This window comes from Macaca mulatta, chromosome 8 (assembly GCF_049350105.2).
Source record: "Macaca mulatta isolate MMU2019108-1 chromosome 8, T2T-MMU8v2.0, whole genome shotgun sequence".
Taxonomy (NCBI): domain Eukaryota; kingdom Metazoa; phylum Chordata; class Mammalia; order Primates; family Cercopithecidae; genus Macaca; species Macaca mulatta.
Genome location: NC_133413.1, coordinates 110102715 through 110130306, shown reverse-complemented (window position 1 = coordinate 110130306; position 27592 = coordinate 110102715). Strand labels below are relative to the sequence as shown.

At 37.7% G+C, this 27592-nt stretch overlaps 1 protein-coding gene across 21 annotated transcripts in view; it reads right to left on the bottom strand.

Moving 5' to 3' along the window:
• The window catches only part of VPS13B (vacuolar protein sorting 13 homolog B), an 856590-nt gene that overhangs the window by 99952 nt on the left and 729046 nt on the right, over positions 1–27592 (bottom strand). For all 21 annotated transcript variants that reach the window (XR_013397363.1, XM_077943895.1, XM_077943898.1 and 18 more), the window contains exons 40-41: positions 11583–11779; positions 627–808 (exon numbers count right to left, since the gene is read on the bottom strand). Coding sequence is in view for 20 of the 21 variants with exons in the window: in XM_077943895.1 (XP_077800021.1) it covers positions 627–808; positions 11583–11779 (379 nt within the window). In the remaining variant the exon portion in view is untranslated. The remainder of the gene's footprint in view (positions 1–626; positions 809–11582; positions 11780–27592) is intronic.

Below are 27592 nucleotides of genomic sequence, written 5' to 3'. Positions count from 1 at the left end.
CCCCACACAAATCTCATCTTGAATTCCCACATGTTGTGAGAAGGACCCGGTGGGAGACAACTGAATCAGTGGGGGAGGTCTTTCCTGCACTGTTCTCCTGATATTCAGTGAATAAGTCTCACAAGATCTGATGGTTATATAAAAACTGGAGCTTCCCTGCACAAGCTCTCTTTGCCTGCTGCCATCCATGTAAGACGTGACCTGCTCTCCTTGCCTTCCACCCTGATTGTGAGGTCTCCTCAGCCATGTGGAACTGTAAATCCATTAAATCTCTTTTTCTTCGAAGTCTCATGTATGTCTTTATCAGCAGCGTGAAAAATGAACTAATACAAGATCATAATTGGAATTATAGTAAAACTAACTTCCTTGAAAAATTCTCATTAGGTAGCATTCAAAAACATGTCAGCTCAATACCATTGACAATTTATATAATAGGTTCATAAGCTGGTTCAGAAGTAAAGGTTATGCCTGTGTTGCCAAGTCAACCCCAGGATAACTTTGCCACTGCTCGCTTTATACTTCCTGAAGATACGTTATCTAAGACTGATGACTTCTGTTCTGAAAACACTCAAGAGAAAATGGTAAGTATTAAATGGATGTTATTCTGATGCTAAAGAAAAGAGTACCTGTGCCTAGTTGGTCAAGGTGATGACAAAGATGAAATTCCAGGTGTGCAAACTGGAAGGAAACGCAAAGGGATGGGACAAACCATGGGGTAAAGCAGGAGTCAACTCTGGTACAGGCAGCCAGGGCTGTTGGAGTCACAAGTGGATCATAAGTGCTTTGAGAACCAGACTCACTTGCAGAGCTATGGGAAAGAAGTGATAAAAGAAGTTCAATAACCAAAATTGCCCAATATTACATGAGTGAAATGTCTTTTTATAAGGATTTCTAAAACTAGTACTGAAAATTCTATAGTCAATATTTTATCAAATCTTCAGTATTTTCTCGAGTAAATTAGTTTTTTTTTAAAAACTAAGTTCGTTTTTGGCCGGGTGCAGTGGCTCATGTTTGTTATCCTTGTACTTTGGGAGGCCGAGGTAGCAGGATCACTTCAGCTCAGGAGTTCGAGACCAGCCTGGGTAACACAGTGAGACCTCATCTCTACAGAAAATTAGCTGGATGTGGTGGTATGCACCTGCAGTCCCAGCTACTCGGTGGTTGAGGTGGGAGAATTGCTTAAGCACAGCAGGTCAAGGCTGTCATGCACTACATTCCAGCCTGGAATCATGTTGATTATTCTCTATGAATTCTTCACAGAAAACTTTCAAAGGATTCCTCAAATGCCAACTCATGCTGATCTATCTCCAAATCAATTTGCTTCCATCCACATCTCACAAAATTTTGGGCCATTCGTTCTGTTATTAAGATCAGTGCAGTTCAGAGTGTGACTCTGCCACTCAAAAACACAATACTTCAGTGTCACCATAAATATTTCACTTTTTTTTTTTTTTTTTGTGAGACAGAATCTCGCTTTGTCGCCCAGGCTGGAGTGCAGTGGCGCGATCTAGGCTCACTGCAAGCTCTGCCTCCTGGATTCACGCCATTCTCCTGCCTCAGCATCCCGAGTAGCTGGGACTAAAGGCACCTGCCACCACTCCCAGCTAATTTTTTGTATTTTTAGTAGAGACGGGGTTTCACCGTATTAGTCAGGATGGTCTTGGTCTCCTGACCTCGTGATCCGCTCGCCTTGGCCTCCCAAAGTGCTGGGATTACAGGCGTGAGCACCGCACCTGGCCAAATATTTCACTTTTATTTTACTTCTCCAGATTGTCCATACCCATATTCAGATAGGGATCAGTCAATATTCTTCATTAAGCACTCACTCCCTACTGTAATGGGTGCCATAAAAGTTATGACCTTGTCTAGAAGAATTAGGGTTCCATGGACAATTACAATGCATGGGTCCTCTCTTGCCCATCCTCTTAACATTATTTTATACAAGTTAAATCTTTATTTTTTTTTTGAGACGGAGTCTCGTTTTGTTGTCCAGGCCAGGCTGGAGTGCAGTGGCACAATCTTGGCTCACTGCAACCTCTGCCTCCCAGGTTCAAGTGATTCTCCTGCCTCAGCCTCCTGAGTAGCTGGGATTGCAGGCGCCTGCCACCACGCCCAGCTAAGTTTTGTATTTTTAGTAGAGATGGGGTTTCACCATGTTGATCAGGCTGGTCTTGAACTCCTGACCCCAAGTGATCCACCCACCTTGGCCTCCCAAAGTGCTGGGGTTACAGGCATGAGCCACAACTCCCAGCTTATATGAGTTAAATCTGATCAAAACAAGTTAAATCTGATTAAAATGAATAGTGAAGGTATCCATAGAAGGGAAGATGTCTGCACATGGTGGCTGCTGCTGTGCACAGGAAGCATGCTGCCTAGATTGCATTAATACTAACAGGAGCACAAAACCTGGGAATTTGGGATTGTTGGAGGAGAACAACAATCCTGTTAATTGTGGATCACCGAATTGATGTTGTCCTGTTAACTGTAGATCACTGAATCGATGTTGCCTTTTCCCCACTACTCACTATCTTTCACTCCCTTCTTTTCATGCTGAAATATGCTCTGTAGCTATCACAGCCTGGCTCCCAAATCCATGAGGAGCCTAAAGACAAGCAATGTGATTTACAGTGTCCTAGGAAGAACTGTGACAGGAAACACTAAAGAAAGAAATCCTTGATTTTCAAAGAACTCACAGTCTAACTGGTGATACTCAGTACGTAGACATTTACAAAAATTACCAAACAGAACCAACCCCCAGGAATAGGCAAGTGGGAAGTGCTGCCAGAGTGGAAACACAAGAGGAACTTAATGGCATGGGTGAATCATGTGGGATTTTCAGAGGTGTGAATCTTCCATTGGGTTTTGAAAGAGGTTGTGAAACAGGCTGGTGAAAATGAAAGCTAGGAGCATTGCGACATGTTTACTGAGTTGTTTAACCTCGAAGAGTTTAGTTATGTGGTGTAAGCATTTACTGCAATGCTAGTAAATCTCCATTGCAGACAAAGAAAACAGACTTTGGAGCACTAGGTTATTGACTATGCACAAAAACGCAGCTAAGTATATTCTTAAAACATCTATAATGGGCACAGTAATCCAAGTAACTTTCTAGGAATTTGTAGAGTTAACAAAAGATTTCATTGGCAAGATAAAATTAAAACTTGTATTTATTCAGAAAGAGGAAAATATATTAGTTGTATATGTGTTTTACGCATTTGAACTCTTTCCCTTATACTACTCATGTAAGTTTTTAGAAATAGGGCACAATGTTAGTCAAAATATTACTAAAAATCCAGGCAAGAGTTCTATGGGACCAGTTTTTAAAAATGGGTACACAGTTTGAGGGGTTTATCTGAAGCATTTTCCTGGCCAATTACAGTTTTTGACACTCTTGATTTATTTTTCTATCTCCTGAGAGTGGCAAATATTATAATATATTGCAAAAGTTTGCTAAAACATCATGAGTATCTAATACAATATTTACTTGTAACAAATTGGTTGATTCTTCACTTTTCCTAAATTAAATGCACAAAGCAATGGTAAGACATATTTTTAGGTATATACAGTAGCTCCTGAATCATAAAATCATACTCCAGTAAGCATTAGTGCTAGTAGCACTACTCTAGTCAGCAATACTCCTTCAATCTTGAAATCCTGACTAAAATGGTTACTAGGTTAATCTGTATGCAAAAATTAAAACTTTTACTTAAAAACTGGAGTCAACAAAATCACACACTTCTTAAACACAAAATGTGGTATATGTAATTTGAATATACTTTAACTCTATTTTACATTAGCACATTTATAGTTTTTGATATTCTTAACTTAAATCACCATTATATACTATAAAAGTAGCATTTATGTGTTTACCTTTCACCTAAGGATTAAAATGATCTAAGTACAATACGACTAAATAGTCATAAATATGAGTGATGACTCTGCTAGAGACTTGCAGTAGCTACATTTGTATAATTTCCCTAATTAGGTACAACAGTGAACTTTAATCTGATTCAGATCTCAAAAGGTCAAACATCAGATGTATAATAAGCAGAAAAACAAAAGTAAAAAAATCTCACAACTTATAGTATTTGTATTTCAATACTTCCGCTTTTCCCAAAAGACTTTCAAAACAGGTCAAATTCATGGCCAATGGCAGTGTTCACAGAATTATCTGGTGCTCTTCACTTTTTTTTTTTTTTTTTTTTTTGAGACAGAGTCTCGCTTAGTCGCCCAGGCTGGAGTGCAGTGGCGCGATCTCGGCTCACTGCAAGCTCCGCCTCCCGGGTTCACGCCATTCTCCTGCCTCAGCCTCCCGAGTAGCTGGGACTACAGGCGCCCGCCGCCTCGCCCGGCTAATTTTTTGCATTTTTAGTAGAGACGGGGTTTCACAGTGTTAGCCAGGATGGTCTCGATCTCCTGACCTTGTGATCCGCCCGCCTTGGCCTCCCAAAGTGCTGGGATTACAGGCGTGAGCCACCGCGCCCGGCCGCTCTTCACTTTTAACATGCTGGAAAATAGCTCCTGGAAGCAAGATCTCTCAAATAGTAATATACACAATTCACGATTCAGTAATTTATTCAGAGGGTTATTTAAGTGTTATTTTAGAACAGTGGAAGCATTCTAGACAGTGAGAAGGATGGCATGTGTTTTACTTATACCTTCATTTTAGCCAAAGAATTACTTACCAACTGTCCTGAGTGACCTATAGAAGGGATCAATTATTTAAACAAGGAGTATCCAGTACATTTAGATGTAGACTGATCCTATCTTAATGGCACTGTGGGGACCCAGGCACAATCCCTAAAGATCCAGCCCTGAATGTCACTTCTGTAAGGATCCCTTTATGGTAATAAAGATTTTATAATGTAGTATAATATAGCATAGAGATTAAGACATGACTTGCTCCTCCTTGCTTTCCACCATGATTGTGAGATTAAGCAGAGAATGACCAAGGTAGGAGAACCCAGAATGAAATGTATACACTGCTATAATTTATATTGTAGTATTAGGCAACTTATTTCACTTGGCTAAATCTCAGTATTTTTCATTTATAAAATGAGTACAGAAATTAGACCTACCTTTTTCAAATATTACATGAGTTACTGCATATAAACTACTTAGCATGGTATCTACCATTCGATTAAAAAAAAATGATGAAAAAAAATCCATTCTTCTTTTTCTTGTTGGCAAGACAAGGTACCATACTGGCTATATAGGTTAATGTTAATTGATTCTCTTTAGCTTCCTAAGAGGGATCTCACAACAGCATATTGGCATTCATCTCAATGGGGCACTGTCTCTCAAGTTGGTTCACATAAATTCTCCCCTACACACTGCAGGAACACTGCTCTGTCCCCCCCTGGAGAGTGCTGAATGGGTGAGAGAGGATGCAGGAGGACGTGTGTGCCTGTTGCACTGTGTTTCTTCCACTCCTTACAATGGTTGTTTTTCAAATGTCTTAACCCTAACTCAAAATAACAAGCACACTTTTATTGTAATCCAGTATACACATATAAAACAGGGGAAAAGGTTTTCTGAAAATACGACACACACTATTTTTTATTGTGATAATATATTAACATATATAGCATAAAATTTATCATTTTAACCATTTTAAAGTGTACAGTTCAGTGACATTAAGTACATTCACATTGTTGTGCAACCATCACCACTATGCATCCCTAGAACTTTTTGATTTTCCCAAGCTGAAACTCCATGTCCATTATACCCTCACTCCCCATCCTTCCCTCTCCACAGCCCCTGGCAGCCACCACTATACTCTTTATGAATTTGACTACTCTTAGGATCTCATATAAGTAGAATCATATAATATTTGTCTTTTTCAAACTATTTTCTATTTTATTTTATTTAAAAAATTCCAGTTGTAACCAGCTATTTCATAATCCATGAATGTGCTCCAATTTGTAGTTTGAAAAATAACCTTAAATGAGCCTTCAGGTAAAACACTCCTTTAAATCTAACTTAAAAAAAAAAAAAAGGAAAAGTAATCTCCCAAGGTTCATAGAGTAGACAACACGACATAGAGAGCTCATAAGTACCATCATCCAAGAACTCTGAGACCTGAGCAGCACCTGAGTACTTTGGGGACTGTGTATGCAAGAAGGACTACATGGCAAAGGCCAACTCCCTGGAGGACTTCGTATACAGAGTTCAATCACCAACTAAAAGAAAATAGCAAAGGGCCTCAAAAGCAAACCTGGGGAAAAATGTAAGTATTCCTTCCATTCAACGAAGAGAAGACAAGAACTCAGCTTTAGCCCTAGGGAAGGGTAAAGGAAAAAATTTTCTGGATAAATCCTGGATTATACCAGTGTGTAACTAGAAACACAGGTGACAAAGCAGTTCCAAACGTCAAGATTTATGTATAAATGGCTTATAACACTAAACGAGTTACCCCAAAATCTAGATACATCTAAAAGTGCAGACCCAAGTAGCCAAATGGAGAGAAACAGTATCTAGAAGGCCACTGTCACTTTTTGGGAGGAGAGAGTTCAACCAGCAGAGAGAAAAGAAATGATTCAGGGACTTATCCATCATTGCGCTTTCTCTGATTCCTCCACTGTCTATATATACAAGAATCAAGGTTTTGGAAAATGAAAAGGAGTTCTTCACACTCACACACTCATACACACACAGGCTGTGGATCACTGTCTCAAAGATTCCAAAATATGAGTGGATAGTGATTTCTTTAATGAGATCTTAAGGGAGTAGGAAGAAAAAAAAAAAAATATATATATATATATAAAAGCACATCCAAAGATGGAAGCACTCCATACAACTCACCAGAGGTTTAATTTTTATCACATGAAGAAAGAGCCAAACACCCTTAAGCCATTTCTCTTTCCAAGATGCCTTCTGTCATAAGTCAGTATTTGGGGGGTAGGAATAAAAACTCCTTATAAGCAATCTGCTCTCACATGCTTTAATATTGTGAGAAGATGACCGTGAAACATGGACAGGAAAGTACCAAAGTCTTGGCACAGATCAAGAATTTAACGTTATCATCAAACAACTTATACAGAATTAACCAGACATACATATTGAGATCTGCAGTTACTATTGTGTTATATGATAAATGTCTGTAATTTGTGTGACTTTCCACAGCCAAAATAAGTATTTCTGGAATTAGCTCTTTAGGGGTGAAGGTAAGAGGGAATAAATAAAGTAAAAAGTTCTTCTGATCCATCAGAAGACACCTGATTGATTTCAAACCCAGGGAACCTGCCAGTGTGGCCCAAGAGAGTAGGGCTCACGACTCCTTTTCCCTTTTGTTCCTCCCAGGGCTAGTCACCTGGTAAGAAGTTGCCAATTGCAAATAAGAGTGTGTGCTTGCTGGATGTCTTCTGTTTGCTCTCTTGACCCACCTTCTACCACTCCCCACCTTCTTCTTTGCCTCCAGAAGGGAGCATTCTGGACTGCACCAACAAGCTACTTTGTCCTCTGGCTTGTCCTTGGATTCAGTCAGTGGGAGGTACCCACAAGGTGACTTAGAAGGCAGAAGGGGAGTGAGGTAAGGGTATGTATTTTCCCGGTTCCTTTGTAGCCAGATCTCTGTACATTAGCTGTGTTCCTCTATCAAACATAGCTACAAACACCCACTCTGAGTTAGAGTTTTGATAATGGCTCTATCACTTGGCTTCTTTTGGCCTAAGATTGGGACAGTTTCCCAGGGTTCCTAGCCCACATTTTTGTAGTTCATTAAACTCTCCCCAGTCACCCAGTCTGAGTAGCCATCTGTTTCCTGTCAGAACCTGACTGATAAGAGGTTTACTTAGGCTTTGGAAACAGGCAATGGGTGTGGACAAATACATACGTGATGGGAGTAACATAAACAGCTGAAATGGATAGCATGACCAGGGCTCCAGAGGCTGCATCCCTTGCCTCTAGTCCAGTGTACAGCAAATAGAAGGGGAAGGCTTTCAAAGGTCAGTACTATAAAGGTCAACATTTACTTCAAATGCTCCCTCCCAAAAACCATAATATGATCAAGCAAACCATTAGTTAAAGATATAGAAACCTAACTAATGACTCATTTTTTATTTTTTGAGACAAGGTCTCACGTTGTCACCCAGGCTGGAGTACAGTGGTGTGATCTTGGCTCCTTGCAACCTCTGCCTCCTGGGCTCAAGCAATCCTCCCACCTTGGCCTCCTGATCAGCTGGGACTACAGGCATGCACTTTTATGCCTGGCTAATTTTTACATTTTTTTTTGTGGAGACAAAAGTCTCACTAATATTGCCCAGTCTGGTCTTGAACTCCTGGGCTCAAGCCATCTTCCTACCTCAGCCTCCCAAAGTCTAGGGACTATAGATGTTAGCCACTGAGCCCAGTCAATTATTGACTCTTTTTTGTCTTCAGTCATTTGCACCGGGGGCTCCCTGTCATCCATTGAACTGGTTAGCGCCTATTCATTCCTTAAAGTCTCAGTTTAGAAGTCAATCTCTCAACACCAAATAGCATATTGGTGATGGAGCCAGGCCTTAAACCTAGGTCTTCCACCTTGAAAGGTGTAATAGGCCGGGTGCAGTGGCTCACGCCTGTAATCCCAGCACTTTGGGAGGCTGAGGCAGGTGGATCATGAGGTCAGGGAATTGAGACCATCTTGGCTAACACAGTGAAATCCCATCTGTACTAAAAAAAAATACAAAAAAATTAGCCAAGCGTGGTGGCAGGCACCTGTAATCCCAGCTACTCGGGAGGCTGAGGCAGGAGGATGGTGTGAACCTGGGAGGCGGAGCTTGCAGTGAGCCGAGATTGCGCCACTGCACTCCAGCCTGGGTGACAGAGTGAGACTTCATCTCAAAAAAAAAAAAAAAAAAAAAGATGGAATAGGTCTTCTATCTCTATTAAATGCTACCTCTATTTACATATTTAGAGTGATGCCATTACCACAAGAACATTAAAATTGCATCTCAATTATAGGCAAGAAGCTCCTCTTTTTAAATTAGGCTTCATGGGATATATTTTTGTGACCTTTCTTTCAGTAATGTCCAATAGTCTGATGTAAATCCTTCTCAAACCACTGAGACCATCCCTTATAAGATAATCTCTAATAATAAAAGTACCAGTTTTTGTCCAGATTTAGATTTCTCATGTGACAGAATATACTGAGGCTAACTGTAAAAGCATGAAATAAACTGTAAAAGCATGAGGCTAACTGTCTGCATGAAATATTGACATATTATCAAATCATTACTGTTTTCTTGCTAGAAATTGGATGAAACAAATATAATCCTTAATATTGTTTTATTATGTTGACTTTTAAACCAACTCTTCTAATTTAATTTCATTAATATCAATTTCTATCTGAAAAATGATTAATCTCAAACAATTTAAAGTGAGATCGATTGTGAAATATCAGCTAAGGTGAAAAATCCCTGGTGAGGACAAAGATCTGTGATTATAATGTCAGATGCTTGGTGAAAAATTGCCTGAATTTGATTGTCCACTTACATTTCTGTTTCCTAAAGGCTCCACATTTCTATACTGCTAAGCTTACCACGAAAGTAATTTTTATAAATGTTTCAGATTCAGAGGCATTAACATTCTCTACAATGCTTCTTTCGATGATGGAAATGCATTACTTCATAATTAGAATCAAGAAGTCATTTCTAACTTGATACTATTAATAAAACTCAGATTAAAAAAAATCAGTTTAGTTATCCATAGCTCTGTTTTCTGAGATTTCCTGGTTTCTGATGAGATAACCTAAACTTAGAAAAGGCAATCTTTCCATCCATGAAATAATTCATCACAGGATGGGTGTTCTTTTTATTGCTGAACTATATGCAGGTAAAATTAAAACACTACTTCTCTAATATATTTTCACTAATTCTATAATACTAACTAAACTGTTAGGAAAGTAAATATTTTTAAAGAGCCCAAATGACCTAGAACTAGAATATATGAAATATAAAACACAAAACACATTATTATCAAGCATACAAAATAATCAATGAAAAAGACTATGAGGCTACAAACCAAAATGTTAACAGAAGTTATCTCCTTGTGATTATGGGTAGTATTGTTTTATTTTACAAATGTTCTTCAGTGAACATATATTAATAAAAATAAATATTTCCAAAGAAAAAGTATTCACAATAATTTATAATAAAAAGTAGAAACTGGAATACAAAGTGGTGTGCTATGATTATTACCTTGTAAAAGCATGTACACATATGGGCAAAAATAACGGTAACAGAGAAAAGAAAAAACACTTGATTTGCAAGGTACTGGAATGGTGGTTGGTTTTTTTCTGTTACTGTCAGAACGTTGTTTCCAGGGAAAGAAGAAGGTATTACATAAAAGGAATAAGATAACAACACTAAGCCAGCCCATGAGGAGAAGTGGCACGTAGGGCATCCACAGCAATGAACAGCATAGCCTCACAGTACACGTGATAGTATTTGATCCAAGAAAACTGTTCCACTGGTTGTGGTTTACTTTGTTTATTGTCTTTTATGGGGGCATGAGCAAAGGGGCTTAGCAGGTGTGCATAAGCTAGAAGTACTGAAGAATAGATTGCTGAAGCTATTTTTCTCTACTGTAAATTAGTGGATGTGTTAAGTAGGCAAAAACTGAAATGAGGATAATCTGGTCTAGAGATTTTTGTGTGTGTGTGACAGGGTCTCACTTTGTCAGCCAGGCTGGAGTGCAGTGGTGAGATCATGGCTCACTGCAGCCTCACCCTCTGGGGCTCAGGAGATCCTTTCCCCAATAGCTTCCCAAGTAGCTGGAACTACAGTTGTGTGCCACCACGCTCAGCTAGTTTTGTATTTTTTATAGAGATGGGGTTTCACATTGCCCAGGCTGATCTCAAACTCATGGACTCAAGCAGTCTACTCGCCTTGGCCTCTCAAAGTGCTGGGATTACAACTGTGAGCCACTTTGCCCAGCCAGCTCTAGGGATTCTTTATTGCCAATGAAGCTTTATAGGTGGATAAAACTTTATCTGCGTAAAATCCTTTGGGTATGAGTTATTTTGGTTAGCTACACAAGTTTCTTAGTGTCTGGAGGCTTGTCGTTTTTCTTTTATTTTTTTTTTTAGAGAGTTGCACTTTGTTGCCCAGGGGAGGCTTGTCTTTTAAAGTTTTAAAAAACCAATTAAGATGAAAATATTTCTGAAATTTACCTTTTAGAAGGAGACAATTCAATTTTTTTAAACATTTCTTTTAATGCCCCAGGATAATCATTACTCATATTGATTATTATGTTATTAAGCTTCTGTTGAGGTGTGTATATGACTGTATTCCTATTTTGAGGTTCAGGATGACTAGACTTTTTGTTTAGTTTGCTTTTTTGAATTTTTTTTCTTTTTATATTTAAGGAACAGGTTCTTAGTGAGGGCTCACAGAGCTGTATTATGAGTAAAAACACAGGATTTTGAGTACACAGACTTTGAAACATCAGATTTTGTCTTTCTTTGTGGTTCTCATCTGTTGTTCAGACAGACGCAGCTGCTAGACAGCTGAGATACAGTTAAGTGAGGGGTCACTAGATAGGAAAAGATGACTTGACCATAGTTTCCCAGTGTAATACTATCATCTCATCTTTCACTGAATTACCTTTGGTCATCAGCTCCATTTTGACTGCTGTTCAAGACAATTCTCCAAAGATCTGAAGATACTAATTTCTTCTGGTCATTCACAAGATTGACATCCGGCAACTGCAGTTCACAAACTTTGCTTTCAGACAGACTAAATTCTCTAAATGCAACAAAAACCTTCTGGAGTTCATCCCAGTATTCCAAGCTACAAGGAACCTATGTTAAAATAAAAAAAAATTTAGAAGTTGCAAATAGAAACTATGCTTTTATATTTGTTGAAATTCATATTAAACCTTTATAAAAGTTATAGCATTAAGACCTTTAGAGGAGAATAAGGTTATAAAAGACAGCAGTTTAGGATTTCTTTTCATATTATTATATATTAATCCTGTTTATTTTTAAAGAACAATTCAAATATAATACATATAAACAGCCAAAATTTTAAAAGTAATAATGGAGAACAAATTCTGCAAGGTGTTAAATGTATTATAAACCCATAGTAAGTAAAAGATAAGGCTAGTGTAGTAACATACAAATAGATTAAAAGAATACAATAGCAGAGAAAGGGCTAAGTACAGACAAAATCTTACTGTGTAATGAAGGTGCCAGCCAGGCACAGTGGCTCGTGCCTGTAATCCCAGCATTTTGGGAGGCTGAGGCAGGCAGATCACCTGAAGTCAGGAGTTTCAGACCAGCCTGGCCAACATGGTGAAACCCTGTCTCTACTAAAAATACAAAAATTAGTTGGCCAGGCGTGGTGGCATGCACCTGTAATCCCAGCTACTGGGGGAAGCTGAGGCAGGGGAATTACTTGAACCCAGGAAGCAGAGGTTGAAGTGATCAGCGGTCACACCAGTGACTGTACTCCAGCCTGGGCAACAGAGCAAGACTATGTCTCCAAAAAAAAAAAAAAAAGGTAATGAAGGTGCCACATCAAATAAGTAGGAGAAAGATGGAAAATGAAGTTTGCAAAAACTGACTAGTCACTTGGTAAAACCAAGTGGGTCCCTACAGCATTCTTTACACAAAAGTAAACTCCAAAATGATAAAATTGCTGAAGGCTAAGAAGTGAAAGTGTAAGAGTGTAAGAGAAAAAAACATGCTAATATTTCAAAAATGTTATAATAGGGTAGACTTTTGTATGTATGGCATGAAACCCATGACAAAATCAAAATTAAAACAGTCAACTGGGATAAGACAGGTAACATTCGATGACAGGTGAAGGAATATTCATTCTGATAGGAGACAGCTCTTACAAATCAATGAGAAAATGATACATAATCACAGAGAAAAGACAGATTTTACAAGTTCCTCAACTGTGCCAAACGTCTACTGCAAGCAGAGCATCCCCCTGGGGGCGCTTCTGCATCATGCCTGTGGGACTTGGGAACAAGGGGAACCAATGAAAACATGATGCTCATGCTGCTTGCCATGCCACAAGCAATAGAGTTCTTTGCTTCTGGCCAAGCAGTCTTATTCCTTCTGCCAGCACCCATGAAACACTAACAAGATAACTTACTAGCTTGTACTGGGTAAAATCCCAGACCCTCACAGCAATTAGATCACAGAAGAAAAAATATAACCAGCCAGTAAACACAAAAAGATAAAAAGATACTCAACTTCACCAATACTCAAAGAGATTCAAATTAAAACAATAATGTAATATTTTATTTACTAACCTTTCAGTTGAAGAAGACTGACAGGTCTAAGTACCGTACAAGCATGAGAAAAAACAACTTTTTTTTTTTTTTTTTTTTTGAGACAGAGTTTTGCTTTTTCACCCAGGGTGGATTGAAGTGGCACAATCTCGGCTCACTGCAACCTCCGCCCCCTGGGTTCAAGCAATTCTTCTACCTCAGCCTCCTGAGTAGCTGGGATTACAGGCAGGCGCCATCATGCCTGGCTAATTTTTGTATTTTTAGTAGAGAAAGGGCTTCGCCATGTTGGCCAGGCTGGTCTCAAACTCCTGACCTCAGGTGATCCACCTGCTTCAGCCTCCCAAAGTGCTAGGATTACAACCATGAGCCACCACGCCCAGCCAAAACTTTTTTTTTCCCTAGGAAGTATACTTCTAAGAATTTGTTTTACAGAGATTCCAACGCAAGACTGTGTGCATACAATATATACGTATATACACACGTGTGTATGTACTTCAGTACTGTGTTTATTAATAAGAAAAGTTGAAACAAGTCGAATATCTGTCAATAGATTGGTTACATGTAACATGCAGATCTATAGAATGTATTTCTACACAACTGTTAAAATGAATAAAGAATATCTCTATGCCAGGCGTGGTGGCTCACGCCTGTAATCCCAGCACTTTGGGAGGCCAAGGGGGTGGATCACCTGAGGTCAGGAGTTCGAGACCAGCCTGATCAACAAGGTGAGGAACCGCGTCTCTACTAAAAATACAAAAATTAGCTGAGTGTGGTGGCAGGTGCCTGTAGTCCCAGCTACTCAGGAGGCTGAGACAGGAGAATTGCTTAAACCCAGGAGGTGGAGGTTGCCATGAGCCAAGATTGCACCACTGCACTCCAGCCTGGGCAACGGAGGGAGACTCCATCTCAAAAAAAAAAAAAAAAAAAAAGAATATCTCTGTGTATTAACAGAAAAGACATTTAGGAAATATTAAAGTATTTTGTTTAGGATAAGAACATGTGGGTTAATTCTATTTGTCTTGAAAAATAAAAGACTGGCTCAGATGTGTTTCCTTTTTTGGAAGCATTTCCTAATTACCATCCTCAAAACTGATCACTGCCTCTCTGTGTCATGTCTATACCTAGTACACTACTCTAACATAGGACTCACTATATTTTGTAATTACTTATTTATATGTTTGTCTCCTTTAGTAGACTCTAAGATCCTTGAGGGCAGAAATGGCACATTATTTAAAAAATATTCCTAGCACCTAACACACTTTTGAGAACATAATGGGATCTCAAAAAAGCTTCTTTAATGAATAGATTGCTCCTTAACCTTTGTTTCCTAAGTAAGTAATTCTCAATCTTTTAACAGGAATAAATGTTGAAATAAACATTACCTCCACCTATACTTAAGTTTCTTTTCTTTAAACAGTGACTTGAGCATCCATATATGATGAGATGCTGGAAGGAAGAGGGGAGAACAAAATGGATATGCAGAAGAGGGCAAATGTCATGAAACAGAAGCACACGTTCTGGTTAGTGCTAAGTGACATATCCATGGCATCACACTTTTAGCCACCATTTCTTGAAATTTTCTTTTTTCTTGTTTTCCATGACATAATTTTCTCTAACTTCTTTTTTCTGGGTTATTGTTCCTGTATTTTCTCTCAGCCTGAAATACCTCTATACCCCTTACTTTCTCACTGTCTCATGTTTAAATCCTTCACATCAATCAATAACCAAATCGACCACTACCTATCTCAGCCTTTTCACCTCCCCCGATGGAAAAATCCTTTCCCTTTTCTGAACACAAATAATTTTTAAAAATGGAAATGTCTTTTACAGTGCTAATCACTGTATACTTCATGTTATAGTTATTTCTGTACATGACATTTTCTCTGGTGGACACATTCCTTGAGGGAATGATTTCCATTTGGCTAAGCTTTGAATTTTCACAGCACCTGGGAAAGTGAATACAGCAAATGTTCAAAAAGAGTTGCTGAATAAATGAATGAATAATTCACGAATGAATGAATGAATGTACACATACTGGGTGGTTCAAACCATCTCTGGCACATGAAAGATTCTCCACAAAGAGGTATAGAAGTTGAAAGCGTGAACTTTGGATCAGATCTATTGGGATTCAAATCCTAGTTCCATTAACTTTTTCTTGGGAAAATGAATTTTTCTTTTTCTTTTCTGAGACAAGGTCTCACTCTGTTGCCCAAGCTGGGGTGAAGTGGCGTGATCACAGCTCACTGAAGCCTTGACCTCCCTGGCCCAAGCAATCCTCCCACTTCAGTCTCCCGAGTAGCTGGGACCACAGGCATGTGTCACCATGCCTGACTAATTTTTGTATTTTTTTGTAGAGACAGGGTCTCCCTGTGTTGCCCAGGCTAGTTTCGAACTCCTGGACTCAAGCAATCCTCCTACCTTGGCCTCCCAAAGTGCTGGGATAGTAGGTGTGACCTACTGTGCCAGTCCCAAATTAATTTTTCTAACACAAGTTCCCATATATGTAAAAAGGGGATGAGAATATAGCTACATTCATGAATTTTCATAAAAATTAAATGAGACAAAGCATTTTATTTAGTACCACAGAGTAAGATCTTAAGAAATGTTAGCCATTATTTACCCCTCTCATGCTCAAAGAACACTGTGGAAGCTTGTATGTTGTTACTAGAATCAGGGAAGTTGTAAGAGTTCTGATTATTAGATTTCTTAATAATGGATTGGACTTCTGGGAAGAAAATAATAAACTATGAATCTGGATGTTCAAGAACACTGTTCAATATTATTTTCTGCTACATACCTGTTAAGGTGTGGCCCTCCATATATGCTATGACTTCAGAGATAAAGGAATATATCATTATACATCTTTGCTTAACTACTCTCTGGACTGCCAGTGAGTCAGCCCTGTGGTTTGACACTCATAACAAGCAAGGGTGGAAAAGATATGGTAACTGGAGTATAAATCCCTACAGAGACATATAAAAATCTCAGTGGAGGCCAGTTGCAGTGGCTAATTCCTATAATTCCAGTACTTTGGGAAGTGGAGACAGGAGGATTGTTGGAGCCTAGGAGTTTGAAATCAGCTCGGGCAACTTGGTAAGACCCTGTCTCTACAGGAAAAAAAAAAAAAAAAATTAGCTGGGCATGATGGCATGTTCTTGTGGTCCCAGTTACTTGGGAGGCTGCGGTGGGAGGATCGCTTGACCCCAGGAGGTCGAGGCTGCAGTGAGCCATAATTGTGCTACGGCACCCAGCCTGAACAACGGATGGAGACCCTGTTTCAAAAAAAAAAAAAAAAAAAACCAGAAAACACACACACACACACAAGCAAACAAACAACAAAATCTCAGTGGACAGGGAAGAACAAATGAGTTGAGAAAAAGCATATTAATAATTTAATGATATAGTCACCTTGCTGTGCTATCAAATATCAGATCTTATTTATTCTATGTCTGTATCAAAACCTTACATGTGTCCCATACCATAAATATATATGATTATGTACTCATGCTAAAAATAAAAAATTTAAAAATGTGTTTATTATAAAATGTTGCATAAACACAAGTACAACAAAGAATATAAAACTGCCTATCATCCCCCCCAAAAGAAAAAGCATATTAATATACCCATTGTTTTTGGTAATACAAACAATGGAACGTAAAGTTCAACATAATCTTTTTGGTGGAGAGGTTATACAGAAAATATGCAAAAAATACTTGTTTCTGGCATTGTCTCCTGAAATTCTGCATTAAAATTAATATATAACAGCTTATAAAAATTAGCTGGCACACTGGAAGGCAGAGTAGGACCTTAAGGAAAAAGCAACAGTAAGTTTTGAAGTACAAGGCGAGGGTTGGAGTAGGTCCATAATATAAGGCAGTCCAAGCTGGGAACCGCTGTGTGAAGCCATTAGGTAGCCTAGGGGCAACGAATGTGGACTGTACCAACAGTGGGGCTTAGGGAAGGGCTTGTGGGAGCCTAAAATAAGAAATGTGGAAGAATGCCAAAGAAAAACTTTATTTAGTTCACAACTTGTGTGAAGCTGGCTCTGTAGTTACATACTTCAGCTGGAATATTCTCAGCTACTCTGAAAATTCATAAAACAATAGATAACTACTATGGAGATACATACCAAAGTATGTTAGTTATGTGTCAGAATTTTCCTTTATGTGCCCTATTTTTTCTCTGTTAACAAAGGCATATTAATAAATTCACTCCAAATGAAACCTCTATTAAAAATTTAAATTGTATGCCTTTATACATTTATAAAAGTCACATACTTATTCTTTTTTCCCATTATAAGAATATATAATCATCCTTCAGTATCCATGGGGGGTTGGTTCTGGGACTACCCACGGATACCAAAATCTATGAATGCGCAAGTCCCTGATATAAAATGGTGCAGTATTTGCATATAACCTAGGTACATCCTCCCGTATACTTTAAATAATCTCCAGATTCCTCATGATACCTAATACAATGTAAATGCTACGCAAATAGTTGTTATACTGTATTGTTTAGGAAATAATGACAAGAAAAATAAGTCTGTAAATGAGCAGTACAAACAAAATTTTCTTTCCTTGAATATTTTTGATTGGTGGTTGGGTGAATACATGGATGTAGAAGTGATGGATACAAAAGGCCAACTCTATTTGTCTTTAATACATTGAAGCAAAACCTAAAAACAACACTGACAATAATTAATATTTTAAAGATGATTTTATTCAAATATATATTGAACCATAAATTTACTTTTAAAAGCATATAGATATCATCTTTACATTATCTTATTTCTCCATCCTAAAAAAAAAATGTCATTGATGTCACATTTTGGATAAAATCCTGGCCCTACCACTTAAATCACTGCTCTATGACCTTGGGCAACCTATTTAATGACTCTGAGCCTCAGTTCCCCCACTTGTAAACAAGGGTAATACAACCTGTATTGTTTTTAGGCCAAATTAAGGATTTTTGACTTTATTTTCTTTGAAGGGTTGAAAGCAAACAAGTGATATCAAATTCATATTTTTCAAAGATTTTGGATACTATAGACAATGGATTAAAAAGAGGCAAGTGGCCAGGAGCAGTGGCCTATAATCCTCATGCCTGTAATCCCAGCACTTCGGGAGACCAAGGCAAGTGGATCACAAGGTCATAAGTTCAAGACTAGTCTTGCCAAGATGGTGAAACCCCATCTCTACTAAAAATAAAACAAAATAGCCAGGTGTGGTGGTGGGCATCTATAATCCCAGCTACTCGGGAGGCTGAGGCATGAGAATTGCTTGAACCCGGAAGCAGAGGTGGAAGTGAGCCGAGATTGTGCCATTGCACTGCAGCCTGGATGACAGAGTGAGACTCCTTCTCCCCCCTCCAAAAAAAAAAAAAAAAAAAAGGAAAGAAGAAAAAAAAAAGGTAAGCATGGATGCAACAAGACCAATTAGGAGGTCTAGCTAGAAATGTTGATAGCTGAGAGTATGGTTGGTGGCAACAGAGTGGTATGTAGGAGATTCTTGGGACATGGCAATTAATAAGTCTTACTGATTGATTGGCTGAGAAGTGAGACGGAAGTGTCAAGAATAACTCCCAGTTTCCTAGCCTGAGCAGCCATATGGATGCTGATGTCATTTACTGGAATGGGTAAGACTGATATGTAGTATGTGTGGGTAGAGCAGGAGAGATCAGAAGTTCATTTTTAGCCATTTTGAGTTGCAGGTACCAATGAGCCATCCCAGCAAAAATACTGAAGAAGGGGTTGGCAATTCTGGAGACTGGAAGAGGGAGTTAATTGTGCTGATACACAGCTACAGTTTATTCAGCACTAGCCTTTTGTCAGGAGGGTATAGTGGAAAAACAGAGGGCAATGAAGTTTAGGATACCTATTTGTAAGAAGGTATTTTAAATGATGAACTAAGAACGCAAACTGGTTAAAAGAGGATATGAAAACGGTGAGCTGATGAAAAGAAGAAATCAGAGAACTACAGTTTAATGAATAGTTTAATGAATAACTGTAGTGGGGTTTGTTGAATAAGCAGGGCAGAGAGCTATGAAAGACTGTGAGGGAGCTTGAAATGCTGAAATAATGATTTAGGAGTCATAGCAGTTGTGGATGATGACAAGATCCAGGGCTTGTGCATGGGAACGAGTAGTTAAGTGGAGTGGAAAAGATTCCCAGAGATATGAGATCAAGGTAGGGTTTTGGCTGGGTCATTTATGGCAGTGAAGAAAAAGGCTGGCAGCCATGGGGTAAGGACTTGTGAGAATGGGAGAGGACAACCAAAAAGTTAGTAGATGGCAACAACAAAGAGAGATGCGGAGAATATAATTAGAGAGAATGAGAAGCCAGGGGACTTGACAAGAGGGTAAAAGAGTAAAGGCCAGTGGCATTGGTGAGCAAGGAGAACACTTACCCTCCTGGCCTTGAGATAAAAAGGACATGAGAGAATGAACAGCCTCCACATCAGAGGGTCGCAATGGTGAACTAGGTTCCAGGGGACAGCGAGATTTTATTCAAGGTAATGGCACAGAAGAGATGCTGGAAGAACAAGTGGAGGTTTAGTGGAGAGTTCGCTAATCAAGGAGCAGATGATCCAGAGGGCAAAGTGGAAGGGCATGGAAGGCTGAGGAAGAGGGAGGTTGGTAAGAGTAGGTACCGTATCTAGACAGGAAGAAATGCATCTTGTAGTTTGGGTGGTAACTAGAAAAGAAGGAAGTGAAGCATGTGGTGGAACTGACATCTGATATAGGAGGAGTACAGACAATGGCTGTGGTTCTAAAGGTAACCTACTACTATTTCTTGAGGCCTGGCTTACATGCTATGTGTTCTCAGATTAGTATTCTTAAAAATAACAATGCTACCTTCTTTAACAGTCTTTTATTCTAAAAAGATCTTGTTTAATATACTGGTATTTCCATTCAAATTATTTTGCATTCATGCCAATTTTTAACAAACTTTGCATTAACTTAACTCACTAATCCTCTCTTGTCTTTCAGTTAGAAGTTGACATTGCCCAACTAATCTCTAGGTTTGTGGTGACATAATTAAGCTAAAAACCTAATGTGATCATATTGTTCTTATAACTTCATATGGTAGCAATTAATTATTCTCAAGGAATAACTCTGGGCTCTATTTTGTGTGATCTATGTAAAATAACTTTATTATGTGCTTTTAGGTTTGAAAGAGATGACGTGAATGATCTTCAGTTACAATATCTATAACTAAGGATTTGTTATTAATGCCTGTACTGAATAACTTGAAGGAAAGATGACTATTCCAAGAGTTTGGTTGCCAAAAAAATAGTTTAGAAAGCCTGAATATCTAGCACTAAGTCATGGGAAGTGGGAACAAGTAAATTGGTTTCACTGGAAAACATTCCACATGTAACACATGGTACATTTCAAATGACTGTCAAGACTATATATTTTTTATTACATTTTGTTTTCCTATCCATTATTTGACAAGACCTAAAAAATTAGCCAGCCATACATAATAAACTGTACTCTAAGCATATGTGGTCTTTGCATATGAATATATCTTAGGTTGTATATCTGCCAGTTGGTAAGAGCATATGTATTTTTGCATTTAAAATGTTATTCCACAATTTGTTTCCATTTGATGGCTAATTTGGGAAGATTTGCATGTGTGTTGGCCATTTAAAAATATTTTTGGTACAAAGAATATTTTGGCACTTAATTTGTTTTTATTACTTAATAGTACTGCCAAGACTGTTAGCAGGGTTATGACTGCCCATCTGTCCTCATGGATTTCTTTGCGCAGGGGCTGCTGAAGCTGGGCCATCACCCCTTTCTCCACTCAGTCCCACTAAGCAACCTAGGCAAAAGATACAAAGGAAGTGTCTTTGCTGTATATATGTGCATAATAAAGAGCTGGTAAGTAGAGAGGGGAGATCTAGCAACTGATGTAGCCTAATAGAGTTGGTAGGTAGAGGGGAGAGATCTAGCAATTGATGTAGCCTATCAGTCAGCTTCAACTATGACAAAACAGGGTAGCTGATGGTATAAGGCTGGTTAGTGAGTACAAAGCCAGAGCTTCCATTCTAGACTTAGTTATTAGAGTTTGGTTACAGCAGAGGATACTGTCTTCATCACTCTTCACGCCATATTTCTAGACTTCCCAGGGTGCCAAGTTGGGTAATTACAGCGGAAGAACAGCTATATATATACCATCATCTGTGGTTTGATAGTAGCAGTTAGTGATGGTAGCTGTGGTAGAAGAAACTACCTTTTGAATAGCCCTCTACAAGATACAAATTTACAGATTTTTCTTACACACTACTTTCGGGAGGAAAATATTATTCCCATTTTACAAATGAGTGAAATATCGCTCAGTGAAGTTAAGTAACCTGCTCAAGATTACACATTTAGTAAGTGGCAAACTTTTTGGGTGTAAATCCTATGCTCTTTAATAATTTTTAGATTACATAAGATAGACCCCATAAGGTGTCATTTACAATTTCCAGTTCCACTTTCTTTAAAGTGGGTTCTTAGGAAGCAATAAACAGAGAATACATTTTGATTTTTGCCACTTATCCCAGTCATTTAGTTGCTTCATTTGGCAGGTTTTTTTTTCCCCATTAGTAGTCTTTTTATTTCAGCACTTTGAATATGTCATCTCACTGTCTTCTGGTTTCTATGGCTTTTGATGAGAAATCAGCAGTTAATCTTAGAGTATCCCGTGTATGTGATGAGTTGCTTCTCTTTTGTTGCTTTCAATATTCTTTGTCTTTTGACAGTTTGTGTCTAGGTGTGGATATTTTTGAGTTTATTTAACGTAGAGTTCATTAAGTTTCTTAGATGTATAGATAAATGTTTGTCATTAAATTTGGGAAGTGTTCACCCATTATTCTTCAAATATTCTTTCTTCCCTTTTCTCTCCTCTCCTTCTGGGACTTCCCTTATGCATATCTTGGTACACTTGATGGTGTGTCACAGATCTCTGAAGTTCTGTCTATTTTTCTTCATTCTTTTTATTTTCTGTTCTTCAGACTCAATAATCTCAAAATGACCTAACTTCAAGATCACTGATTCATTCTTCTTCCTGCTTAAATTTGTTGCTGAGCCCCTCTTTTTTCACTTCAGTTATTACACTTTTTAATTCTGGAATTTGTACTTGTTTTTAAACATTCTCATTTCTATCTCATTATTAATATTCTATATTTGGTGAGACATGATTCCTATACTTAACCTTTTTAGACATGGCCTTTTTAGTTCTTTGAATATATTTAAAATAGGTGATTTAAGGTATTTGTCTAATAAGTCCAACATCTGGGCTTCCTCAGGGACAATTTCTGTTGATTGCTTTTTTAACATATATGGGCTATACTTTCTTATTTCTTTGCCCATCTCATACTACTCTCTTGAAAATAGCATTTTTAATGATATAAGATTTTATAATATTAATAAATAACATTTTTAACCATATTATTATAAATAAACAATGGAAACTTTAAAAATTAGATCCTTTCCCTTCCCCAGGGTTTGCTTATTTATTTATTTATGAGATGGAGTCTCCCTCTTTCACCCAGGTTGGAGGGTAGTGGCATGATCTCGGCTCACTGCAACCTCTGCCTCCCGGCTCATGAGTAGCTGGGATTACAGGTGTGCACCACTACACCCAGCTAATTTTTGTGTTTTTAGTAGAGATGGGGTTTCACCATGTTGGCCAGGCTGGTCTTGAACTCCCGACCTCAGGTGATCTGCCCACCTCAGCCTCCCAAAGTGCTGGGATTATTGGCATGAGCCACTGCCTCCAGCCTCCTCAGGGTTTATTATCCTTGCTATATATTGTAGTTGTTGTTTAGTAATATCTATGAGCTAGTTTTGTAAAGTTTGTAATTTTCATTGTGTGGCCACTGAAGTCTCCACTTGGTTAGTGAAGTCTCTACTTGGTTAGTGAAGTCTCCACTTGGTTAGTGTAGTAGTCAGTTAATGATTAAACAGACTTCCTTAAAGGTCTGGAAGGAGTAAGCCTCCAATTCTTTGCTGAAGGGCTCTTTGCCTCTGGTGCACACCTTCAACTCCTCCTTAGCCTTCACTTTACTGCTTGCACATAGCTTCAAGGACAGACAGAGATGAGAGTACAGGACCTTCTCAGGTCTTCCCCCAGCATGTACGACTATGCATGGGGGTGTGCATAGTCATATTCATGAGCATGTACTTATAGTTTCTCAGGAATATGTTGGAGCTTTTCAAAACCCCATGGACATCTCATTCCTGTTTTTCCTTTCAAACATTTTGGTTAGCCTATTGTTTACCCCAACTGTTCCCATTGCCTCAAGCAACTTTAAAACTAATCAATTGCCTCTAATTATTTTTGACATACATCCCTAGGTGTTGTGGCAGGGCGTGGGGGCATGGGGATTGGGGGAGGCTTTTTGCCCTTGAAAGCTCCTAATTAGTAACTTTTGAAAGAGTAATTGTTGTGAAACTCTTATTTCGATTATAGAAAGCTATTTTATGTCATTAACAAGGTAAAAGTATATACTGCACTTATACAATGTTAAGATGGTGATAAGACCAAATATATTCCCCAAAGAGGAAAGTACTAGAAAATTAGTAGACAAGTAGATAGGTGAAAGAGTTTTAAATTGATGACTGAAGGAGAGTAAGTAGATAGTTAAAAAATAGAAAGTGAGGTCTGGGCATGAAATAGACATGTTCAGTGACTGAAAGAGACAGTCTTTATCTAGAGATAGGGATAAATGGAGAGCAATATGAACATCAAAATCTTAATAAGCTAAGAAACCGGCTTTGCCTTTGTACAATAATGGGAGGTTTCTCTTTATGAATGTGTTAGGGCTTAACTGTCCTTTTAAACATAAAGAGTATTTCTCACAATCAGTTATTTATAATTCACAATAGAAGACACATATTCTTCACTCAAAACAAATGCAAATTGAGTAGAGATATTTTTCAATAGTTACTAAATAAAAATAAAATGTAGTCTGGTAATGGAAGTTGGTTTTTGAGTTTCTATTTCATTTAAAAATCTACCAACAATGCGATAAAAGGCGAATGTCTTGCAATCTCAAAAGTTTTAGCTTATAATATTATTTCTTTTTATATGTATCTGCTTTTTAGTTGATTTTGAAGAAGGAAAAGAAAAGTTTCTATACATCTTCAACTAATAGAAGTCATACCAAAAAAAAAAAAAAAAAAAAACCCTTATAATATTGGAACCAGTTGAGAAACCACAAGTATTCAAATGCAGGAAATCATGATTTTATAACATTTTAATGTGATCTACTCTTGGGAAACAAAGTTAACCAAACCCTATTTTTGTACAGGAAATATTCCAGCATACAGTTGTAATACATTGTGGTGAAGGGGTACAGCTGCAGATTTTTCACCTGCAATGCCCCACTGGTATTGTGGCTTACTGCATTGCATCAAGACTGCCTTCCTGTCCGGAAAACCCTCTAAGTACAAACAAGACTCTAAGTCCAGATTTTATTTTCCCCTGGTATCAGAATATGGTAATTTAAGAGCCCTGAGAAATACTTTTTAGACTTTAAAAGGAAATGTGTAACATTCTTTTATTAGAATCTATGTTTGGGTTGGTTTTTCAAAAAACTTAACATATGACCCAGTTATCTTATCTATTTATCAAGCTACCAGGTTTCAAGCAAATGCAGGTGCGTAATATGACGTCTTTCAAAAAAATATTTTTCCTTAAAGAGAAATAATAAAAATATACTCAGAACTTCTGAGTTAAAACTCAGAGCAGGGGCAACTTTACTAGTTTATGGTGTCTTTTAATGAGACTACAAACTCTAAACTCATATTATGTTTTAGTCTCATTTCTAACTGTTCAGATATTTTACTTATTTGTGTCAAACGCAGTCAAATGTACATCATTTGTTATAAATAACAATAATTGGGAATCAGGGAGAGCTTAATTCTAATCTAAATTTACTCTTAACTAGTTTTGTCACCTTGAGTTAAAGTCACCTAACCAATGTAAGCCTTAGTTTCCTTACCCATAAAAATTTAGGAAGATAGAATAAGATTACTTTAGTTCTTTCCAACTCTGAAGAGATACATAAATATAAGATTTACTTTTTAAAGTTTATATTTTAGGAAGAGAACTAATATATAAAGTGCATACTACATGTGAAGATTTACATTATTCAATTTTAATGGTAATTCTGTAAGTTAGTAAGAGTATATCCATTTTACAGATCAAGAAAATAAAGCTCAGAAGGTTAAAAAAACCTGTCAAGGATCTCAATGATAATTACTTGCAGAGCCGGGACTCCTGGAGATTCCAGAGCCCAGGAAGCTCTTTCACCTTGTCATACTGACTCCCATATTTCAGTTACTTGATTGTGGTGATTTTCAAAAATATAAACTGACAAATAAGCAATGCTCATAAACCAAACACACTGTGATAACTCGTTACGTGATTATTTTAAACCTAAAAAGGTGAAAATACAGTAATCATTGATAGTTGGTTCTTTTAAAATTTATTTTAAAGTTTTACATTCAGAGGTAGATAATAGGTTCTTAATAACTCTTGATAATGTGAAAACTATAGTACAGATAGGCAACTCTCAGTAATTGTGAAGAAGTCAATAAGGATTAGAGAATAACTTAAAATTTTTAAATATTTTAGAACAAAAGTCCAGTTAGCATATTTTACAAAGACATCATATGTCAAATATTTAGGCTAGATCTAGGGTCAGTAAACTTTTCCCGTAAAGGGCTATAGAATAAATGCTTTAGGCTTTGTTTGCCATATGGTCTCTGTTACAACTACTTGACTCTACAACCACTTGACTCTGACTATTGTAGTACATAAGCAATATGTAAATGAGCATATGTGTCTATGTTCCAATAAAATTTTATTTATACAAACAGGTTGTGGGCTAGATTTGGCCCACAGGCCAAATAGATTGCCTTTAGATAAAAGGCAATGCCCTTAACAGAGGCCTTTTAGGGTATATGTCTACTAGGGAATAGTTCTCCATGGGTCTAGCACATTTCCACACAGCTTATAGGTAAAGGCATTGCCTGCCTTTTCCCCAGACTACCTTTACTATTTTTAAAATTTAAAATTTATTTTTATTTTTTTAGACATGGAATCTTGCTATGTTTGCCCAGGCTGGCTTTGAACTCCCGGGCTCAAGCGATCCTCCTCCCTCAGTCTCCTGAGTAGCTGGGATTACAGGCACATGCCATAAACCCAGTCCAGACTGTTTTTTCAAGGATAAATATATAAAAACAGTCAACGAAGACAGATAGTTGTCTCCCTATAAAGAAAAGGGCACGCAGGCTTACTGTCCATTATAAAGTATCCAGGTCCTCCAAATCAGGGTCCTCTACTGTAATACAACTCCCTGTGTGTGCAGACATCAGCTGGTCCTCTTCAGGTCATCCTCAGAAACTTAGGGTTTGGAACTAGCACATCTGCAGACACTCTGTTCTAGGTAACAAACTATGTTTCATCTCTGATCCGGCATTCTCACGTTTTCTATCCATGAGATTTGCAAATAAGGTAAAACACTAACTTTTCACAATTCTTGACAATGTCTATACTTTACTGAAAGTGATTTTATATGTATCACATATATTACATACACGTATAAATATATGTTTAAAAATGTGCTTTAGCCTATCAAGTATACTTAATCTATTTATCAAATATTTATTAAATGTTTCCACGAGCAGTGTAAATTAGGAATACAACGATCAGCGAAGCAGACAGACATGATTTGTTACTTCACAGAATTTACAAACAAGTAATAAATAGTCAAGCATCTGGGGTTACTAGAAGTGATTTGAAGTGTGTTTTAAAAATATATACATTTTCTTTACTAAGGTACTCATTCCATACTTTTCTGGCAGATTTGAATATGTCTTTATAGTCCAAATTAAATTAAATGAGTTAATTTGACTATCAGTGGAAGAGATCATCTTCTCATATAAGTCTGTAATTTCACACTGTAGAGCTGATTAAAAGTAGGCAAGAGACTCATGATTTTGACTCTGATGGAGGTGCTGATGAAAATAAAAATTTATAGGCAGATAACAGGAAGGAGAAAGAATAAAAAGCATGAAAAGCTAAAAAAAAAAAAAAATAAGCCTGCATAATTAGCTCCTGAGTAAAGGGCAGACTGTACAGTGTAATTTTGAAAATTAGTAATCTTAGTTGACCTCTGGTATTCTGGATTAATGTCCTAGGGGAATAAATCTCAGTGTGGTCAAAACGGAATTGTGTGCAAATTCCATCAACATTCCTAAGGAATTAGGCCCCAATTCTGGCCCCTACCTCTCTGCCCAAACTAATATCCCACTTCACACTACATAGACCTTTAGCTGTCATCAGTTTGTCTCCATCAGTTTCTTGACATCTCGT